Source organism: Tauraco erythrolophus, chromosome 6 (assembly GCF_009769465.1).
Source record: "Tauraco erythrolophus isolate bTauEry1 chromosome 6, bTauEry1.pri, whole genome shotgun sequence".
NCBI classification, from domain to species: Eukaryota; Metazoa; Chordata; class Aves; order Musophagiformes; family Musophagidae; genus Tauraco; species Tauraco erythrolophus.
Window position 1 is genome coordinate 56942812 of NC_141470.1, and position 20165 is coordinate 56962976.

The 20165-nt window shown below is 35.2% G+C and overlaps 1 protein-coding gene across 1 annotated transcript in view; it reads right to left on the reverse strand.

Moving 5' to 3' along the window:
- Nucleotides 1-2818: 2818 nt before the first annotated feature.
- Nucleotides 2819-20165, reverse strand: part of DICER1 (dicer 1, ribonuclease III) — a 65322-nt gene continuing 47975 nt past the window's right edge. Inside the window, 23 exon segments of the mRNA XM_086612747.1 lie at nt 2819-3414; nt 3417-3481; nt 3772-3848; nt 3934-4101; nt 6678-6727; nt 6730-6808; nt 6810-6946; nt 8957-9002; nt 9004-9086; nt 9089-9388; nt 9391-9585; nt 9588-9809; nt 9812-9836; nt 13726-13881; nt 15311-15834; nt 15837-16049; nt 16052-16092; nt 16398-16573; nt 16674-16779; nt 17240-17422; nt 18935-18995; nt 18998-19087; nt 19468-19681. Of these exon segments, the coding sequence (XP_086468873.1) occupies nt 3317-3414; nt 3417-3481; nt 3772-3848; nt 3934-4101; nt 6678-6727; nt 6730-6808; nt 6810-6946; nt 8957-9002; nt 9004-9086; nt 9089-9388; nt 9391-9585; nt 9588-9809; nt 9812-9836; nt 13726-13881; nt 15311-15834; nt 15837-16049; nt 16052-16092; nt 16398-16573; nt 16674-16779; nt 17240-17422; nt 18935-18995; nt 18998-19087; nt 19468-19681 (3309 nt within the window). The 3' untranslated portion in view covers nt 2819-3316.

The following is a 20165-nucleotide window of genomic DNA, read 5'->3' on the forward strand; positions in this document are numbered from 1 at the left end:
CATAATACGTTGGTTCATTCAGAGATAATTACTGGAGTGTCAGAGGTCATTCTAATTTTAATTACTTCACATAACAGTAAAATGATGTAGTAGAAAAAAAATAGCTTTAAAATACAATCAAGAGGTGTTACACATCTTTGTTGTATTTTTCCACATACAGTAAAAATGCCACAGACATTACAAATGACCTATTTAAGTTGTGCAAGTAAATGACACATTGCAGGCGTTATAATTATCTTTTTCAAATTCAGTAAATCAGAACAGCAGCAAGGCCAAACCACATTTTTCCTCTCTGTTAAGCAATTTTTCCTTGAAATGAGGTAAAGCATGGTACCAAGTGCAATGCTTATTTGTGCTACATGAACAGAACAGCGCAAAAAAAGCCATAAAAATAAAAACGCAGCATAGTTAAAAGGACTGTTTAAAGTACAGTATAACAGGACTTAGATAAAAAAACCAAGGTTCATGCCAACTAACCCCCACACTATTTATGATGAGCCTGTGTGGTTGCTTTTGAAGATGGGTTGCAACAGTCCGCTTACACTTGTGCTTATAGCATGTCAAGTGATTCTATCCCAACCTTCAAACAATCAGATTTAGGTCTTTAATAGCATACACTGTCCAAGATCAAAATCATATCAACTGTAGGGTAAAACACACAGATGTATAACATGGAAACTAATACAAATTTTCTATCTCAAAAGATAAAAAATATTTCAATGAGGTCACACTGGAAAAAATTACGGCATTTAAAACCCATTTAAAAACGCATCAGCAGCAGAAACTACTTTATAGTCAGCCACTACACATTTCAGATTTCCAATTCATAGGCTCTATCTAGTAACAAAGTGATCATTAAACTGTTCTGAAACACAGAGCAAGTTCAGTTCATTTTCTTTGCATCCAAACACTCTGTAGCACTTTACTGCTAACGATTACCTGAAACCCTGAGAATCTATAACATTGTAACAATAAGTAAGCAATTTTAGGCATTCGAAGACTAACTTAAGTTTTAGTTTTTCGTAACGCAGTTAAAACTAATTACGACTTTCTAGATGGTCTGATTTTATCTGCTGATTGATGTCTGGCCAAAACCACGGAATTGTTAACACCAGTAATCAAGTATTTTCGCTAAGAAACTTCACTCTTATCATGAAGGAAGAATTGTAACTTAAAATCAGTGATTTTATTGTTTTAAACAGCTAACTCAAAGCAATTTACCTTTGAAAATTTACACTGCATGTTTTTACTGTTCCATCTCATTTACATTTGTTATATACACATCAAGACTTGCAGGTCTTATACGTCCTTGTTATGTTTTCATGATTGAAGTACCAAACAACGCTAGAATATTTTATAAGCTAGTATCTTAATTCTCGGTCTGACTACTGTAACAATGCTGCTTTCAAATACAAGACTGGTCCTTTTTGCAGAATGAAAAGTGACTGAGATAGAAAATACAGGAACTTTTGAAAACTGTATTTCAGAAAAGCTTAATGTCTATTTCCTTGTCACTAAGGCATTTATTTTATTTTTTTTGTTAAGAAAGCAAGAGCTGACAGTTTTTGTTTTGTTTTAGTGTGCATTTGTGAGGAAAGGAATAGGGTTTACAAGCAGGAAATACAGTATTTATTTGTAATTTAATACATAAGACACAGCATCAAGTTCAAACTATTGTGCTGGAAAACGTTTAAAACACCTTGCTCTGCTTTCTCAAACTTCAAGCATAATTAACAGGGCAAAATTGCAGCAAACCTCTACTGATATTGGTGGGAATACGAGACCCACAGCTTTTTTTAAAAGGTAAATTAAGAGGTATTATAGTTACAGTGCAAAAAAATTAAAATTTCAAGCATAATATATAAACATAGCACCAAAACAGAAAAAAAAACAATGCATGCAAAAAAGGAAAGAAAAGAAAAGAAGAACTGAGGTATTTAAGTGAAGAGTGCCTACAAAAATCTAATTAAGAAGTATAGGCAAAGCCTAAAAAATAAAGTATGATTTCCCCCCCCCGCCAGTAGACCAAAATACCAATGAGCTAGTTTCTCTAAATTAAGGACCTAAATCACAGATGTATCAAAAGTACGGCAGTTATATCTCAAACATCAACTTTCATGTTATTTAACAGCACAGCTTTGGTAGGTGAAATATGCATGCAACTCTGAAAAGTACAGTAAGAAATTTACGTGGAAATATCTCTAAGTGTAAAGGTGCTCTGTTTGTTAAACACGTAACAATTGACTATAAAATCTGCAGCATATTTTAGGTGTGATATGTCTAAGGTTATTTTGTAGAGTGACAGTTTGCACTGTGCAATAATTCATTACTGTTTCCAGTATTGGAACTATCTAGCTTGCAGGTTTGTGTAAATTGGAATTCTAGCCAAAGATCATATTTTTGCTTATGGTATAAAAAAAAACCCCAAACTGTAGACTAACCACCTCCTCAGAATTGTTAAAAATAACCTAATTACATATATATGAATACAATTTCTATTATAATCCTGTAACAAGTCACAGCTATAGTAATGAGTTGTACTGTAAATATAGAGCTGTATCATTGTAAAATGCATAACAAAATGAAGGGAATGTAAAACAGTTTGTTCCAAAAAAGATCAGAAATTAAAGATTATTAATGAGGGTTTATTTATTTTTAAGGCAAGAACCTTTTTATGCAAGACTGTGTGGCATAAGGAAACTGAAGTTTCCTTCTACCAGTATGCCAGCCGTTTCAATTAAATCTGTCCCTAACAAATAAGTGCAATAATGATTGGGAATGCCATCTTAATGTAAAAAGATGACATGGAGAGAAAAAAAGGAGAAAAAAAAAAAAGAATACTGGCACACTTATTCTTTCTTATACCAAATCATCCAGTACAGTTTATCAACTGCTTTATGACTGGCACTAGTGCACAGATTGAAGAATTTCAAGATTACTATATATAAATCTAGCAACTGCATTAGGCATAAGCTCCCTGGCCTTCTAACACTAAGCAAAGCTGTACTGACAATAAAAGTAAACCAAAAGACCTGACAACAATTATTCTGACACTTGCTAAATGTCATCATTAAAGCACTCTCGTGATTAAACAAAGCAGAAGTGAGGAAAGAAGACAAGATTGTGTTTGCGCAAAAAAACTATAACTACAATTAGTTCCAAAATTTATACATGTTAAATGTTTTGTTATCTATTCTGTTATCAAACAAACTTTAAATTCTGTCTTCCAATTTGTTCCTCTCAACATCAACATTTTTAAAAATTTGCTTTTTTGTACGTGTTGTTTTCCCCCATTTTTTTTATTTTAAGAGGAGTCTCAGCTGTTCGGGACCTGAGGTTGATTTGCTTTGAGGCTTCGTAGTGCTCTTCTCGCAGCTGCAGATTTGGCAATCCTGTAGCTTCTGCCGACACCTTAAACTTTCCCTTTCCTACAACTTCCACTGTTACTCTGACCTTTCCATCGTAAGTTCTTTCTGCAGGACTGCAAAAATATACACAAGAATTACTTACTGCCTAGGCAAGTTAATGTGAAGTAAGAGACCTGCATTCTCTTTTCTACAGAAGTTAAAGCAGTATAGTCAAACAGCAATCATTGCTTTTCTCAGAAAGCTTTGCGAGGAAAGAAAATAAAAATCAGTGAACACAATGATCATGCTAGCTGCTTAGCGCAAAAGAAATCAAAAGTAATTCATGACACTTAAAAACCCCCAGTAGTTTATGAAGCACAGCTTAAAAACATTTATAGCAGTACCAAAGGGAATGTATTCTTACCTAAATTTGGCTGTCTCTGGCTCCATCTCCAGCAGCTCTCGCACTGGGGAACGGGGCACATTAGCAGAAAATTTTTTCTATTTGGAAAAAAAAAAAAAAAATTAGCTTTGTTCTCTTCATGGCAGATGACACTCAATTATTAATTTTATTCTGAAAGTTGACAATACCTATTAATGGCCTCATCATTGGGTAGTACACTTGCCAAACCATTTCCAAAGACATTCCACTATCCATATAAATGGCACCAGCAAGGGACTCAAATATATCCCCCATGGCCTTTGGTACTTCAATGTCTTCCTCTTTTTCTTCATCTTCTTCAGATCTTCTGAGCTGTTTGCAATTAAAAAAAGCCGAGGTGGGGAGAGAGAAAGAAGGAGAGGAGAAAAGAGAAACAATTGCTTCTTTTAAAATAAAACAAAGATCTTCAGAAGTATAAACTCTCTTACATCCCATCCTGAGCTGCTTCCTTTAAGTTTTCATTGACAACTTTCCACAGTGAAATTTTCTTTTATTCCCCAATGAAACCAAGTTGCTGGATATATCATTTTTCAAATGGGGAGAAAAAAATACTAAACACCATTGTGTACAGAGACCTTATATGCTTGTGAATTCCTCCTGTAATAATTCTGTAGCATTTCATCATAGGTCTGTTTTTTTCCAACGAGAAACAGACTTGGCTCTATAACTTAACACTAGAAAGCCACTCATAACAAAGGAAGAGTTCATACATTAAACATCTCCTAGAAGGAGATTTTAAAATCTGTAAGTCTCCTGGATGAAAGTCGGATGTACCTTTTCTTATCTCATTTACCACAGAAGACAGGCATGAAACAAGTATCAGTAAAATAAGCCATTAATATCTGCTAACCAGCAACATTAGACTGAGCTAACAGGCACACTTAGGTATCTTTTAAGCGTAGCAGGCAGTGTTTTCTTCTATGCTACTAATTTACGACAATAGTCTAGTCTCATTATTAAAACCAAACTTTCAGTTTATGTCTTAAGGTCTTGAGTTAATCTATTCCTTTGCCAAAGTATCTCAAATACATGCAATATACATTCACCTAAGCCCAAACAAAGTAACCTGAAAACAAAGCTTTTGACCATTACTCTGCCTAAAGAGAAGTAAGTTTGTCGTTCTTTTCCCTAGCAGCTACCCTTTCACTCCATTTGGCCTCTATTTGGGGTTTAAACCCGATTCAGTCCTCTTAAGAGTCACCCTAATACTTCATAATCTAGGCCCACCCAATATTTCTACCCAAAATAAGGAAGTCAGACCTGATGCCTACACACTCCAAACGGGGATTCTGACGTCAAAAAAACAAATTCAATTGTTCTGAATAGTGTATTTCATACTAAGTGTAAACTAAAGTGCTTTTGTGTTACACTGGAATAACAGAAGGAGGAGAGAAACTGAGCTATAAGGCAAGGGACAACAGATGTTTCAGGAGTGAGATGTGAAAAAAGAAAAGCAGATGACGTGGAAAACACACATGGAAACCAGTCTAGCTGGCATGAACTGCAGAAACAAGACTCTTGCGTTAACTCTGATGAAATAAGAGTTTCAGTAATTCAGTGCCAGACCAAGATCGGGAGCTGACACAGGGAGACTGAAACAAGAATTTTATTTGAAACAGCTATCATACAATTTGGTTGCAACTTCGGTGAAAGTTTCTAGGCAATCTTTCTGCATACTAGCAAAACTGAACAAAGCTAAAATCACTACTATGAGCTGTTGAAGTTTTCGCTCACATTGTGAAGAAAACAAGACAGATAACGGAGTTGATCTTCTGATGCAAAATAATTTATATTATCTAAATTTCAGTGACAAATTCCTTAGTCAATGTTTTCTGAATCTTCCCATGAACATGGTTTTCACTCTGCAGAGTGCAAGGGCTGTAAACATATGTAACTGAAGTATTTTGATTCCTAAGCTTTTAAACTGTGTATCAGAAAGAAGAAATTACTATAGACAAAGATAACATGCTTATTTAGTGCTGCAGTATTCTCAGATGGAATAATTTTTAAGAGATCGGTCATAGTATTCAGAAGACAAACTACTAGCGATATCCATTGGATAACACTTTTAAAGAAAGGATACTGAGAAAGTCATCTCCTCCAGGACCCTGATCAGAATTTGACGACTCACTAGGCCCTTGCTCTCATACATTTTCTGAGCAGTTTATCAAAATGAATTAGTTTTAGCCCATTCTCCAGCATTATCATTAGCTTTCCGCATAGCACAAACACGATCTGTGTTTGCAGGTCTTCAAATAGTAAACTATTTTTCAAGTGGCTTATTTGAAAGATGCAAATAAATGTTTCCATGGTTAGCAGATATAAAACCTTCAGGAGCATGTCAACACACTTGAGTGCAGCGCAGTAACAGTGCTCCAGCAGAAATCATCAAAAGAAAAAACAGGGCAGATCTCTGTCAGTGTGCTACGTTAAATAATCCCAGCACTGTGCCAGGTAGTGTTGTTCATGTTGCATGGATATCCTATCCTGAGTCAGTATGACATACCTCATTAACTCTTCATCCCAATTTTATGGTATAGCAGCAGTTCCAATCAGTTAGTGAAGAAAGCAAGCTAAGTGGTCCCTCCTCCCTCCATGTTGTTCTAACATCACCACCACAAAAGCAAAATAGCGACTGAAATCAAACATCACAGAAAAAATCTAGAGGCAAACTGGTTTCAATTTAATTATTTTCTGAATGTTCTTACTGACTTTATACTTCCTGAAGATTGTGTTTTACTTCGCATATTGCATGCTTTATTACTGGGAGCCTGCTTATTCAGCTTCTGAATTCAAAAACTAAAACATTACAAAAATGCGCATCACACTACAAATCCAGTGACATGCTTCAAATCAGATACTGAACGCGTTTCTTCTACTTCACTAACCTCAGAATCCATTCCTTGCATTTCATTCTTTTCCATTTGAAACTGCACAAGTCATCAATAACATGAAACAGTTCAGGAGAGACAGCTTTGAAGTACTTGTGGTAGTCATATTTTACAGCTAATGATGCAAAAAATGGTATTATTGACTAGAGCAGATCGTAGGTCAGTAAGAACTCCTGGAGAGTGTTGCCGTGGGTCTTCATAAAGGTGCTTGGTTATGAGGTAGTCCAAAATTGCATCTCCCAGGAATTCTAAGCGCTGGTAACAATCTTAAAGCATTGGAAATAAAGAATGTACAACACCACAATTAAGTTTAACACCCCATTCTTTCCAGGCCTTTCTGGATAAGAGGTTTGGTACAACGCCATGTAAATTCCACAAACTAACCAATGTTCAAAGACGACAATCTGTTTTAAAAACAGGTATCTTTGTGTTTAAAGAGATTGTTATTGAGTTATTAAAAAAATAATCAGAGAAACAGAAGTTATATCTAATAATAAAGCCACTTTTGAACAAATGATAATTTGTCAGGCTTGCAGAACACTTGTGTTTATACTCAGTTAGTGCTTTTACTCAAGCTCTTGACATTGTGCTGAGAAATATCAAAAAATGAAATCAAGAGGATTCCACCAGTAGGCTGAACTGAAAATGGTAACAATGAAAAACCTCAAAAAAATTAATAAAGAAATTAATGTATTAAAGCAGGGGGAATATACAAGCTGATATTTGTCATCTAATTTGCCACACATGTAGATTTCTCAGAAAGCATTGACAAAGATTCCCATCCAGAATGGGTCTTTTAAACTAAACTAAAATTGCCAAGCTTTGCCTGTTTGGAAAATGGACAAGAGGCATAGGAACGGAGAGCTATGGAGATCTGTTTTTAGAATATATGCAAAAAAACAAAAAACCCTCTCGAAAGTAAACAGAGATAGGTGGGTTAGAGAAGGAAGGAAGACAAAATTACCTCACAACAAGCAACATGACAGTGAAATGGCTAGTACCAAGTTGCTTTTATAGCAGCTGAACCCAAGATGCTGCCAGATCTCAATTGCTAGCTACTCCTTAAGAGAAAAAAGTTACAGGTAACAGCAATTCACAGTTATCTTACTTGGTAAACAGAAAAGGAATCAAAAGTTTCTGCTACCAACAACCTCATTTCATCTAGACACTATGCTTTCAAGGTTTCTGTTTGTTAGTATATATAAGAAGAATCAGCTACCTTCTCTGTTTTTTTGAAATATTTGTAAAAGTAAATATATACGTGAATGAAAAATCAAAGGCGCATTCAGTGTTCTGTCAGAACTGTTTCTCAATGTATTAACATTTCAAAATGACTTATTTCTTTAATTAAAGCAGAGCTTTCTTACTCCTTGGAATAAGGAACCAATTCACTATGGCGAAAAATTGAGACTGCTGACTGCACAGGAATTTGCCATTCACTTCAAAGAGGGCTGCAATTTTACTGTGGTTTGTTTTTTAATTGTATATTATCATAGGAAATTTTTAAAGTTTTAGAATGAATGAATACCAAGCTAATTAGTATAAGCAAAAGTAATTCAAGAAGATTATAGAAATACAACTTGCACTGCTGTAAAATCTTTTATGAAATTATGTACAGAAACATTAAATAGTTAACGTGAAATTAATATTTAGTCTGTTTTAGGCAAATGCTTCAAACTTTGACTTTAAATATTTACTCAATAAAATGCCTAGACTTAAATTAAGCCTTCTAATTCACAGCTTCAAATGAAATCTACATATTTTGGTATCCTATAGACTATTCAGCTAATAAAAGTTGTATAGTCTACTTTTAATCTTCAGAAGTACAGTCAAAGTGTAATATTCTTGAGATTAAATTATGGGACAATTTGTTAATATATTGCTAAACATGATTGCTACTTCTAGATGTACACTGCAATTTTCCAGAGTTCTACAATAACTTATTTCAGTTAAATGAAGATCTAATGTCAGTCATGTGCAACTAGTGATACAGCACCAGAGATTAAAAATGCTGCTCTTTCCTAAAACTTTGTAAAACTTCATTAAACCTTCTATCTGTATCAAGTCAAAATATGAATAAAAGTGAGATACAGCTTCAACCCCCTCTAAATAAGAGGCAAGATACTGTTTTCTAAGATTTTGTATTCCGAGACTACTGACTTCTTAAGTGACATGTGATGTCTAAAAAAAGACTACGCATGAGAACACAAGATACACTGTTTCGCTTGCATTTACAATACAGGAAAAAAACCTTAATTTCTTTAAGACCAACTTACCAGTAATGGTATTATAATGGTACGAGGCATGAGTAAATGCCTGAAGGAAGATAAGCCTTGTTCTTAAAACTGTAGTTTATTTTCTTCTCAAAGTTTTCAAAACCAGAAATAAGGTGATTTAAGGTTTTTCAGCATCTGGGTGATCAAACATACACCTCGGAGGAATCTTCAAACAGCCATACTCCAGGTCTTTATACAGAGAAGTCTCTGAATTAGCTACAGAAGCAGAAACAGAGTTTGGTGAAAGACACTTCTGCTCACTCTTACAATTCTCTCTGGTAGCACACAAAGTGCCTTCCCAATCAGTCTTTTTAATTACAGGGAGCACCTTCAGCCCCAACGAACACAGGAAAAGCTGAGCAGCTCTTTCACCACAGCTGGTCAGATAGCAGCCCAACAGGGCTTCCACACAGTCTGCAATGCTTTTGTCGCAATACACTGCTCTGTATGCAAGTCATATGAGATAGACTGTTTTCCTGCATCAACACCACAGTTTTCTTCTGATGGATTCCAGAAGCCCACTACAAAGTCATCCTCTTCAACAGCCTTGCTAGGATCCAAATAGCACATAGCATCCCAAGAGCTATAGTCAAAATCATCAAAATCTGATGAAAACTGAACATTACCAGGGATGACTTTTTGGGTGCTTTCCATTCATAATTTGAATCAGTGGTTGAAAAGTGTGAGAGAGAAATTTTCTTCACAAAAGCCCCTGACCCCATTAACATATTATCAATGAATTTGATATGCTCCTGATCATACTCCAGAAAATCATCTTCAAAATCTGTTTCTTCCTTGGGTAACTTCCACATTAGGTCTTCATCCTCTTCATCATCATCATAATCATCAAGTTACCATTAGCCAACAAGTTCTCCTTTGTCTATGAAAGAACACAAAAAATATGGTACTGCACACGGAAATGAGAAACTTTTATTCCAGAACTGTCAGAAGAGTAGGATTTGAGTAGTGTTTTCTAATAAGATGCCTGATTTTTTAATGTTCCTAATTACACTGTCTGATTAGATGCACAATACAACCTCAATTAACACCAGCATTTGTTCTAAGACTTGTCTTGGAATGCAAACCCTTTATTACTAACCTATAATAGCATATATTCTGCATATAACACATGCTGCATTTCATAAGAACTCGTGCTATACTTGAATGCGATGCACAGAGAATCAACTTCAAATCCACTAAACATTATATACACTTGCACTCCAAAGTAAACAAAATAAAGAATTCTAAATGAACAAATTTAGAGAATACATGAAACAGTTTGGGCTGCATTCTTCTCTCCAGTTGCTAAATAATGCTATTACAAGTGCTGAATGAACCTAATTTTGAAGATACTTTCTACATCCTTCTATGGCCAGTACTAAGAGATTTGCAGGGTTTTCTACAGTCACAATCACAATCTTGGTTTTGGGACACAAAACGGAAAACGCATTCAATGAAACAACTGCAAGAACTTCTTAATCCTAGCTCTTCAACAATCAGCGCCTGAAACAGCAAAATAAGTTTCTCTGTGCTGTCACACACAGTTAGCTGTAAATTAATTCAGTCTACTTGGCAAACCAGTAGAAAGTACGTTTAGTGAATCAGTGTAGGTGATTATATGACAGATCAAAAACAAGAGTCTAATACCAATTACTTGGCACTAATTCAATGCTTTTGTGGGTCACAGTCTTGACTGCATGTGCTGGGGATTCAGTAAGTGATCTTGCTGCTTATTAGACGTTAGATACAGGCCAATTTTTGGCTCTGTAAAGAACCACAGTACAAGTGAATAATTCTTAATTTTAACAAATATGAAATCTATCCAGTTTGTCATACATTTAATATCACCAGGATTTTAATATAGCAGGTTTTAAAAACGGAAAAAGCAGAAAAAATGGCACAGTTCTGTAATATAGGTGTTTGTTTTTAGACTGAATATTAACATATACATGAAATCATGAAGTAGGAATAACTCACTGCAAAGGCAACAAGTATTAATCCTATCCTTTAAACAAGTACATATTTGTTTTAAGTTTGGGTTTTTTTCAGGCTATTCTTAAGTCGCAACTAAGTGAAAGAAAAGTTGAAGTTGTCAACAGTTTTCTAATACTTACATACATGCCCACAACAGCAAAGCTAATGATGTCTCATGTCTTTTCCCTGCTCATATTGAGCAAACTGTTACGGACTGATGTAAATTATAAATTGAACACAGATATGTCCAAGCTATACAATGCTGTACAATTTGCCATGGCCTCAATCCAGGAAAGCACTTAAACATATTAGCTAAATGCACAAGTAGTCTTCCTAACATCAAAAGGACTATTCAACCCAGAATCACTGATGTCAGTAGGAATTCTGCCACTGAATTTGACAGGAGCAAGATCAGATTCAAATGCTTTTCTGGACAGGGTCCTGCAAGCCAACACCATTTTGAATCAAGTGAAAGAGCCCGTATCTGCCCTCAATCTATGTATGTTGTATTGTAGGTCTCACCCACTTAATCATGCAAATCTGTGAACCAGATGCTACCCACCGGGGAACCTCTCCCTTTGGGCCAAATGCACAACTCTAGAGGTGTGGACGGGTGGCAGCTGAGAGGTGCACTAGGCAGCACTTGAAACCATCTAAGGATCAAACAGATCACAATGTTCCTCACCAGGATGGAGCAGGCTTGGTCAGGTTTACTAGTGAGAGGAGAGGGGAAAAAAGTGGCTATAGAATCATAGAATGGTTAGGAATTAATAGTTTACATGTTTCACCAAAAGTATTTCTGCTCCTGCAATTATCCATCTCACATATACACAGCGGAGACTTCTGTAACTTGATCAGAAAGAGATTGCAAAATTTGATCTGAAATAGTTATTTTGGATACTAATAGCAGTATAGTGCTCAAAATAAGAGTAATTTAACCAGTTCCAACTAGAGCTAGTAATGATTTTTTCTTGTTACACACTACCTGTAGTATCAGTCACTGAAATAAAAACACAATCTCTGAATGAGACATGTATATATGGACAATTCAAAATAGATTTCAATGTCTGTTGATAGGACAGATTTTAAAAAAGATTTAACAAATGATAAATGTCATTTTTACTAGTTTCATTACAAGTTTTTTAAATAAAATTTATTTTAATAAACAGGACAGCTACATGAACTACCCTAACATTGTCTGCACATTGCTTCTTGTATTAAAAAAACCCAGAAATTCTAAGTGATGAGAATGAACAGTAGGTAAAGGAGTCAAGAAGCAATTCTGATAGCTGATTTTTTTTTCCCATCATTAGACAGCATTTCAAAAATAAATCAACAATGAACTCCAGAAGAAAGAATCTTTTCTTAAAGAATACTTGATTGATTTTGAATAAGTTATGGCCACTTACAAGCTGAAGATAAATATATTTAAGTGCTTTTTCTTCATGTTTTTTGGAAATCAGCTATTTGATCAAATGAACAAAGGAAGATCTTTGCCCTTAATAAAGCTTGATAACACCAAAAAAAAATCTCAACATTTGATCAGGACGTTTTAGTAATAATTTATCATAATGATATGAGATTTCTAGCCCAGTCATAGACCATGAGCCATGGATGAAGAATGGAATTTATGTCCAAGAAAGCAAAGTATCTACTTGGCACAAAACCCCTACTTCTTAATTGCACCACTGCCTACATTTTGGTCTGAAATTGCGTTTATTCACAAATAAACAGTGACTAGCAAAGAGGAAGAGGTCACTGAAAAGTTACGGAGAACTGAAAGCTTTTTAAAAAGCAATGATTAGCCCCTGTCCCAGATGTGCTATTTTATTTTCAGAAAGGTAGAGCAGTCAGTCTCTTTGAAATGAAGTCTTGGCACAATACAGAACCACAATAATCAAGTTGTTTTATTCTGCAATAAACATTTATTTGCACAGCACATCTACGTAGCAGTCCTCTCATGTGCCCTCTGGTGGTTTCTACAATCCAAGTGTGGTCTTCAGAAATGGGAAAATGAAAAAAAAAAAAAAAAAAAAAAAAAATCGCTCCACTCCCTTCCACTGACCTCCAAACTGGTCTCAAGCACTTAAAGATTACCTTACTGACTGCTGTGGTCAGTGATATTTCTTATATGTGTACTTCTACTCTCAACATACAATGAGTTTAGACAGAAAATAACCTGAATTGCTCCTCATTAAGATTTGTCATTCTGAAGCTTTTGATGATACACAGTGAGGGTGTCTCAGACAGCATTGTATTTTGGATGAGAAGCAGCTCTCAGTCATACCCATGGTTTAGCTAACAGCAATCGATATTAAACATTTTCTCATTACAGTTCTAATCTTCATTCTGCCTCAGCACTATGAAAAACAGCAACTCCTTTCCATACATTCTACAAAGGTAAACATTATTTATTAAAAGCACTCAATCTCCTGCCTATACATATTACAGCAAAACCAGTAATGATAATTCCGTTTGAAATTTCCAAGAGAAACTTCAGAAAAACCTCCTGAAAGCATGCTAACTACAAGCAAAAAGTTTTTCTTCTGTGCTCTTCTATTAATATACACACTCATTGCTGGATGATGTTCAGTAAGTTTCCTTACGTCAGGTTCTATTCAGGATCAGTTCTCCTTTCGTTTTCTGTAAGTTATAGCGAAGTTTAAAAAAGGAAACAAAGATACAGATGTACTTTTTTTTTTTTTCTGAAAACATAGCAAAATATCTGGGGGGTGGGAAGAGGTAAAGGTGAGAGAATACAGACAAATTATTCCTCAACACAAATAAAGTCTTACCGTTTCATCTTTCTCCCATTTATCAGTGTTGCTCTTGTCCTGGTTTACTACATAACCAGGAGGAAGCCAATTGACCGGGGGATCAAAAATCGATACCACCATACGACTAGGCAGTCCTTTCTTTTTTCCAAGGCGATACAAGTTACAGTTGCTGACCTTCAAGAAAAATGTTCTGATAAGCCTCTGGACACATATTACATAAAAGTTGGTTAAAATACAAAACGAGCAAAACAAGTCTATGCGTCGAGCCAGATCTTGTCCCATCATGCATTTTCTCTAGTTCTCAAAAGGGAGATTAGCTTTCTTAATATAGTACAAACAATTCACAGCAAAGTACAGACTTTTTTTAAGTCAAGCATATTAGTTGTGATGATTTCAGTTAAAGAAGTCTGATATATTAAATTCTCTTTGTAAAATAAATTATTGCTACTTTGAAAATAATAGTAAATATGACCTATACAAGTGTCATTAATCACCAGTATTAATAATCAACATTCAAATTAGATTTTAAAGGAAAAACAATTGCTATTATGGGCAGATTGACGTAAACCTTGGCAGTAGAAAGTGTTAAAACAGTTCCATATAACAAATCTTATTAAGTCACAATCCAGATGTTATTTTGACAGCCTCTAATTTTTTTTTTTAAATATTTTAAAGGGAAGGGGGAAAACAAGTACTTTCACATACGCAAACATACTTCCTTTTCCTTTTTACCTATCAACTTCTGATCTTCATTTCTCATTTTAAACACACTTTCCATATTCTTTTTAAAGTCTTGAAATTTGAACTTGAATGTTCAACCATACCCTTTATTTGAACTGTGCAATTTATTCAGCCCTCTTTATTTTCCAAGATTAAACTACTCAATCATTTAATTCTCAGTGATGCAGTTTATTAGAGGCAGACAATCAAATCTTTAGCATTTAATTCAAGTTATCACATTATGTGGGGAAAAAAAACCACAAACTTTCACGATTGATTATTACAGAATTTAAAAACACCAGCAGTAGAACTGAAGGCTCTACTCACTACTGTTTACATTTACTTTAATAAAATACTTCTGAAAGTTTTGATGCAATATCTCTGTAAGGCTTTTTGTTGTTTCCTTTTTAGTGTTCCTCTAAGATCATGCCAAAATTTTTCAAGGAAAGTAGCTTACTAAGGAAAAAAAAAAAGGAAAGGTCAAACAAAGCTACAACATAAGGCTCTGTGCTGCTAACTCTCACGCCTTCATTCAAGCACTTCTGTTAGAAGTGTTTCTACTCAATACAGCTCTAGTGTTCAGTCCACCAAATGTCCTCATGAACCTGGAATTTTTAGTTCTATTCAGTCCTGTCCTTTCTTAGGCTGATAATCAGACGGTTTAGATTTCAAAATTAACTGCAGAAAACAGTTTCAATCAATCACAGTTGTAGCAACTTTAATCCTGTATTTTATTCCTAATATGCATGCTACTCAATGTATAATCAGTAAGGCTGTGGAATTAAATCAACCCGTTATCATTCAATTTTCTAGTAAAATTTTTACATATATGGCTTGCTACAGCATGTCTTTTACTTAATATCACTGAATTGTTACTACTTACTTTTTTGCTTCTCATATATGACAGCCGTCCCTCATGAGCATCAGGGTAAGTGCAAAACAAGTATGTAGTGATGGCATGCTTTAAAAATGAATCACCAAGCATTTCTAGCCGCTCCAGATTAAATCCATCACTAGCATTCGAAAGAGTCAAAGCTTGAAGAATAAGACCAGGATTAGGACCAAGAGTTTTTGAGGAGTACCCACTGGAAGGGTTCTTTTCAGAATCTGCTCTGTCTTTTGAAAGATTAATAGCTTTTGAAGTACTGGTGGTCACTGCCATTTTGGGGCATCCATCTGAGGTAGATCTGTTAGCATTTCCATCAAGGTATTTATTACTCAGTAGAGTACATTCATTGCTGGGCTTGGGCTGGTTCTCACTGCTGTATAAATTCTGAATGGGATATGAGGTAGTTGGTTGTACAGGTATTTCCTGCCCGCAGTAATTCAGCTGATTTCCTTGGCAAAAGTCTCTGTTAACTAAATCACAATTGCCATTGGCAAGATTTTTATTGTAAGAAACACCATAATTGCTGCAAGTTCTGTCGAGACATCAATTTGGAGTTTACTGGGTGATTCATTGAGCAACGTTCTGTAACTCACAGACATTTGGTCATGGTTTTCTGCAGAAGAGCTTCTATTAGCACCTTGATGTGCAGCATTTTCAGGGACTACAATTGTGCTGTGCTTACAGTAATTTTCATTCTCTACTAAAGAGGAGTTAGGAATAGAGATGAAGGATTGCTGTCAATCGACTTTTTCCATCCGAAGTCCAAGTTAGGATATCTGTAAAGATACATGTCGATTTTGTAAAAAAAAAAAAATAAAGAAATAAAAAAATAACCAGATAAGAAGTCTCTACATGTACATACATGTTTATAACAGCCACGTTCTTCTGAAAAGAACAGTGACTGCAGCATCTAACTTCATCACTCACAATCAAGTCCGTTTAAACTATGTTTCACTGAAAACTGACATGAGTTAAACAAGGGTATCAGTTTTAAATTCACATAGTAATGGTTAAGTTTCTACTTTGTTTTCCAATAAAGTTAGATATTCTTCTGAAAAACACATATTGAAAAAATACATGCCTGAAATCTGCAGGAAGTGATTTAACCCCCACACCAGCATCAGTGGCTGTTTGAGCTCTTAGTTCCTCTGCTGTCAAAAGGCAGTGCAGGCGGTAAAGTATGCTGGGGAGGCAAACTGCTTTTCTCCATAAAGATGCTGGAATAGGATGTATAGCACAGAGCTCTGGAACAAGTATCTGGAGAGAACAGGGGGGAAGAAAAGAATTTTACCCGTAAAGGTGGTCATCAGATCACTGTAAAGAGAGAGGCAACTTGAGTTAAATGCTTCTATTTTACCTGCTTATTCTGCAAACTTTCCCACTTTGCTTTCCTCTTCTCAGCACTGCTTAGTGGAAGTGCTTTCCCCTTCTGATTCAAATGGCGAGGAGTCAAAAGATTAAGTCTAAAAACCATGTGAAAATACTTTAATATAAGTACATAATTAATGAATAGAACTTACTAGCCTAAGCTTTCTACAGTGACGACTTATTCTTAGTATTTCAACTTTAATGCATTGTGAAGTGACAGCACAGTTACCTCTGGAAAAAAAATTACTCAATGTGACTCAAGTTCAAGGCCAGGTTGGATGAGGCTTTGGGCAACCTGGTGTAGCGGAGGGTTTCCCTGTCCATGGCAGGGGGGTGGGAACTAGATGATCTTTGAGGTCCCTTCCAACCGGAACCATTCCATGATTCTATAAGTTACAGTTGTTGTAACACGAGTTAAGTATCTTTCAAGAAAAAAAAAAAAATCTGTAATTATTTTGAAAACACAAGCCCTCAGCTTTATCCCACTAAAAAAAAAAGGCACTTTATTGTCAAACTACAAACATCAGATACAAAAATAAAAATGACTGCTGTTACCTTGAAGATGTGTGGTCCACATCCAGCAGCGGCTGGTTGAGATTGGTCAGGTCAAGATTATACTTTGTTTTATAATATTCAGCAAAAGTTTCATATTCAGGGGAAGGGAATTTACTGAGTGGAGTAAGATCAGTGTATACATCAGCTACATAGAATCGATGAGGCTGATCAAAATTTCGATACCTAAAAAAAATTAAGAAAAATTTAGATTTGCATATTAACTTATTTCATACTTTGATCTGCTGCATCTATCATTTTAAGCTTGTATTCAAATATCTAAATAGACATCTCTAAATAAAATTAACACATTATTAATGAGACTTTTTAGATTTCTTCCAAACAGAAGAATCAAGAAAACCATATTCCCAGGCTGTCTGAACTTCAACGAAAAACATGCTGGTTAAAGGAGCTTTCAGGAAATCCTTTTTTCTTCTCTTATTCACAATCACGCCTATTCTGAAGAATTCAACCAGAACTGTACCAATACACCATCATTGCATTATGCTTCCTCTAAGGACCTTACAACCAAGTAGGACAGAGAAGGATAAGCACATATTTCCACCATTTTTATGTTGATTGAAAACAGAAGTACTTGAAATCCAGAGATTTCTTAATGTATGAAAAAGGTAAAAAATTTTTGACTTCTCCAAAGCCCGAACATTATCAGATGGCAACTAATAATTTTCATAAAAGAGATGTACTCAGTCACCTACCCCAGCCCCATCTCTAATAAAATTTAAAGAAAAAAAAAAATAGAGAGGGAAGGGGGGAAGAACAATACTGGTTTAGGTGCTGTGGCCAGCTCTCCAGACAGGTGAAATACCATTGCTTCACTGAAGTTCAGCAACTGTGCTAATTTTCACCACCTATGAGCTACTTCTAAGGTGTTAACTCTAATCACATGAGGTAATGCTGATGCACAGTGATGGTCTGTCACCACTGTTTTACACTTGCATTTTTACCATAGTAGTCATCAGCACAGGCAGGAAGACATTTAAAGAAAAAAAAAAAAAGCCCTACACAGATGTGGCCAAACCAAAGTAATATTTATCTTCTATATATATATTCTGCAACTACTGTTGTTCACAACATACTAGGTAGCACAAGCCAGTCAGTCCATTTTGTTTTTTCCACATCATGCCAAACATGACATAGGGAATAACTAAGTCTTCACAAAAGCTACCGATTCTGGAGAACCTTTGCATATCTAGTACATAAAATGATGTAAATTTCTACTACTACTCAACAGAAAGATACTTTTAACTGGTCTTTTTCACTTGTTAATTTTTCCATCTATCAATAGCATACCCTCCTTTCACAGGCTGTCGGTTGAACAAGCAGTGACCAGGGAATAAGACTCCCACTCAATCTTCTAAATTAAAATTGGTTTCAATAGGCCAGTTCTTGATGAAGTCACAACGTTTTATCAGAATACTACCTAAGTTTTGTGGTGAACTCTACCATTCCTAATAAAAGGTAATGAGTCTTGGGAGGCCTAAACACATAAATCCTACAATATAAGATTAACTATTGAGTAAAAAATATTTATCAATTATTTGAGACACCACCAGATACCTCCAGATTAGTAGTATACATTTCTTACAAGTAATTCTGTTGCAGATATTAACATCCCCTTATTACAAGTGCGTGTATAAATACAATAGGTACATACCTGAAGTATGTATAAGTACTCACCGTGGAATGATAACCGCATCCTGGTAATCTTCTAACTTGAAAATAAAAGGCATTTCTTTGTATATTGTGTACTGGGAATGCCTGTACGCGCTTCAGATTTCTCAATGTCTTCCATAAACTTAAAGTCAATGTCCAAAGTGCTGGAGTCATCAACTTAAAAAGGAAAATGCATAACTCAGTTATTCAGGGGAGAGTGTTCCAGGCTGAACTTTTCTGGGAAGCTGTAAATTACAAAGTTTTTTTCTTATTCCATACACATATTTGCTTATTTAAAAAAAATTTCAAGGAGACATATATATGATTTTAGATCCTTATGGAGTCAGCTGAACCCTACTATAAATCAACTCATATCACCAAGTTAACACAAATTTGGAATTGTGAAGAAGTAATAAAAATATAACTGACAAATTTCCATAGTACAACATATGGTATTACTTCAACAGCTAACACCTGAAATTTAACACAAACACTAACAAACGTGTTGCCAAAGGAATTCAAAGTGAATATCTAAAAACCAAAAGCACTGTTCTTACCAACATTAAGAGGTAGAACACAATAGGCTGAATCAGCTTCTGTGGGTTTGAACTCTAGTGCAGGTTTCTCAAGACGAAGTATGTGTGAAAAAATGTACTGGTGGAGTCGCGTTATCAGCTCAAGCATTTGCAGAGACAGCGTAAAACCAGATTTCTTAAGCTCAATAGATATTGTAACCTCTCCAGAGCGAGTATACACAGGAAAGTGAGGAATCTAAATAAGAAAAAAAAACAAAAGATGAACTCAAGAGAGAAAATCCAGAGTAGGATTCCTCTAAAGTACTAGTTGTTTAGTTCAGATGCTGAGGTAGCACTTGCCTGATCCCCAGCAAACTGGATCAGAATTTTGACCTTTGATGATCTTCAATTATAGACAAGATTTTGAAGGCTTAAAGAATGACTTTTTTTTTTTAATAGTTCTCCTTGTGTTTTACAGTTCTTCTGTTTATATAAGACAAAGTAAAAATAGAAGTCTCTTCCATTATGGAGGAAGAAATATGAAAGCCAATATTCCTGAAATGTTTTCTTCTGCGGACAACAGAAAATATAATTTGAAAAAAATCTTCCTCAGCTGAGTCTCATCCACAGAAAATGCCTTTCTATTAAAAGTTTTCTGAAGCAAGAGGTGCTAATTTCAACTAAAATGGACTACTTTTTCTGCTGCTGCAGAGTAGGAATGCTGAGAGGACTTGTTAGCA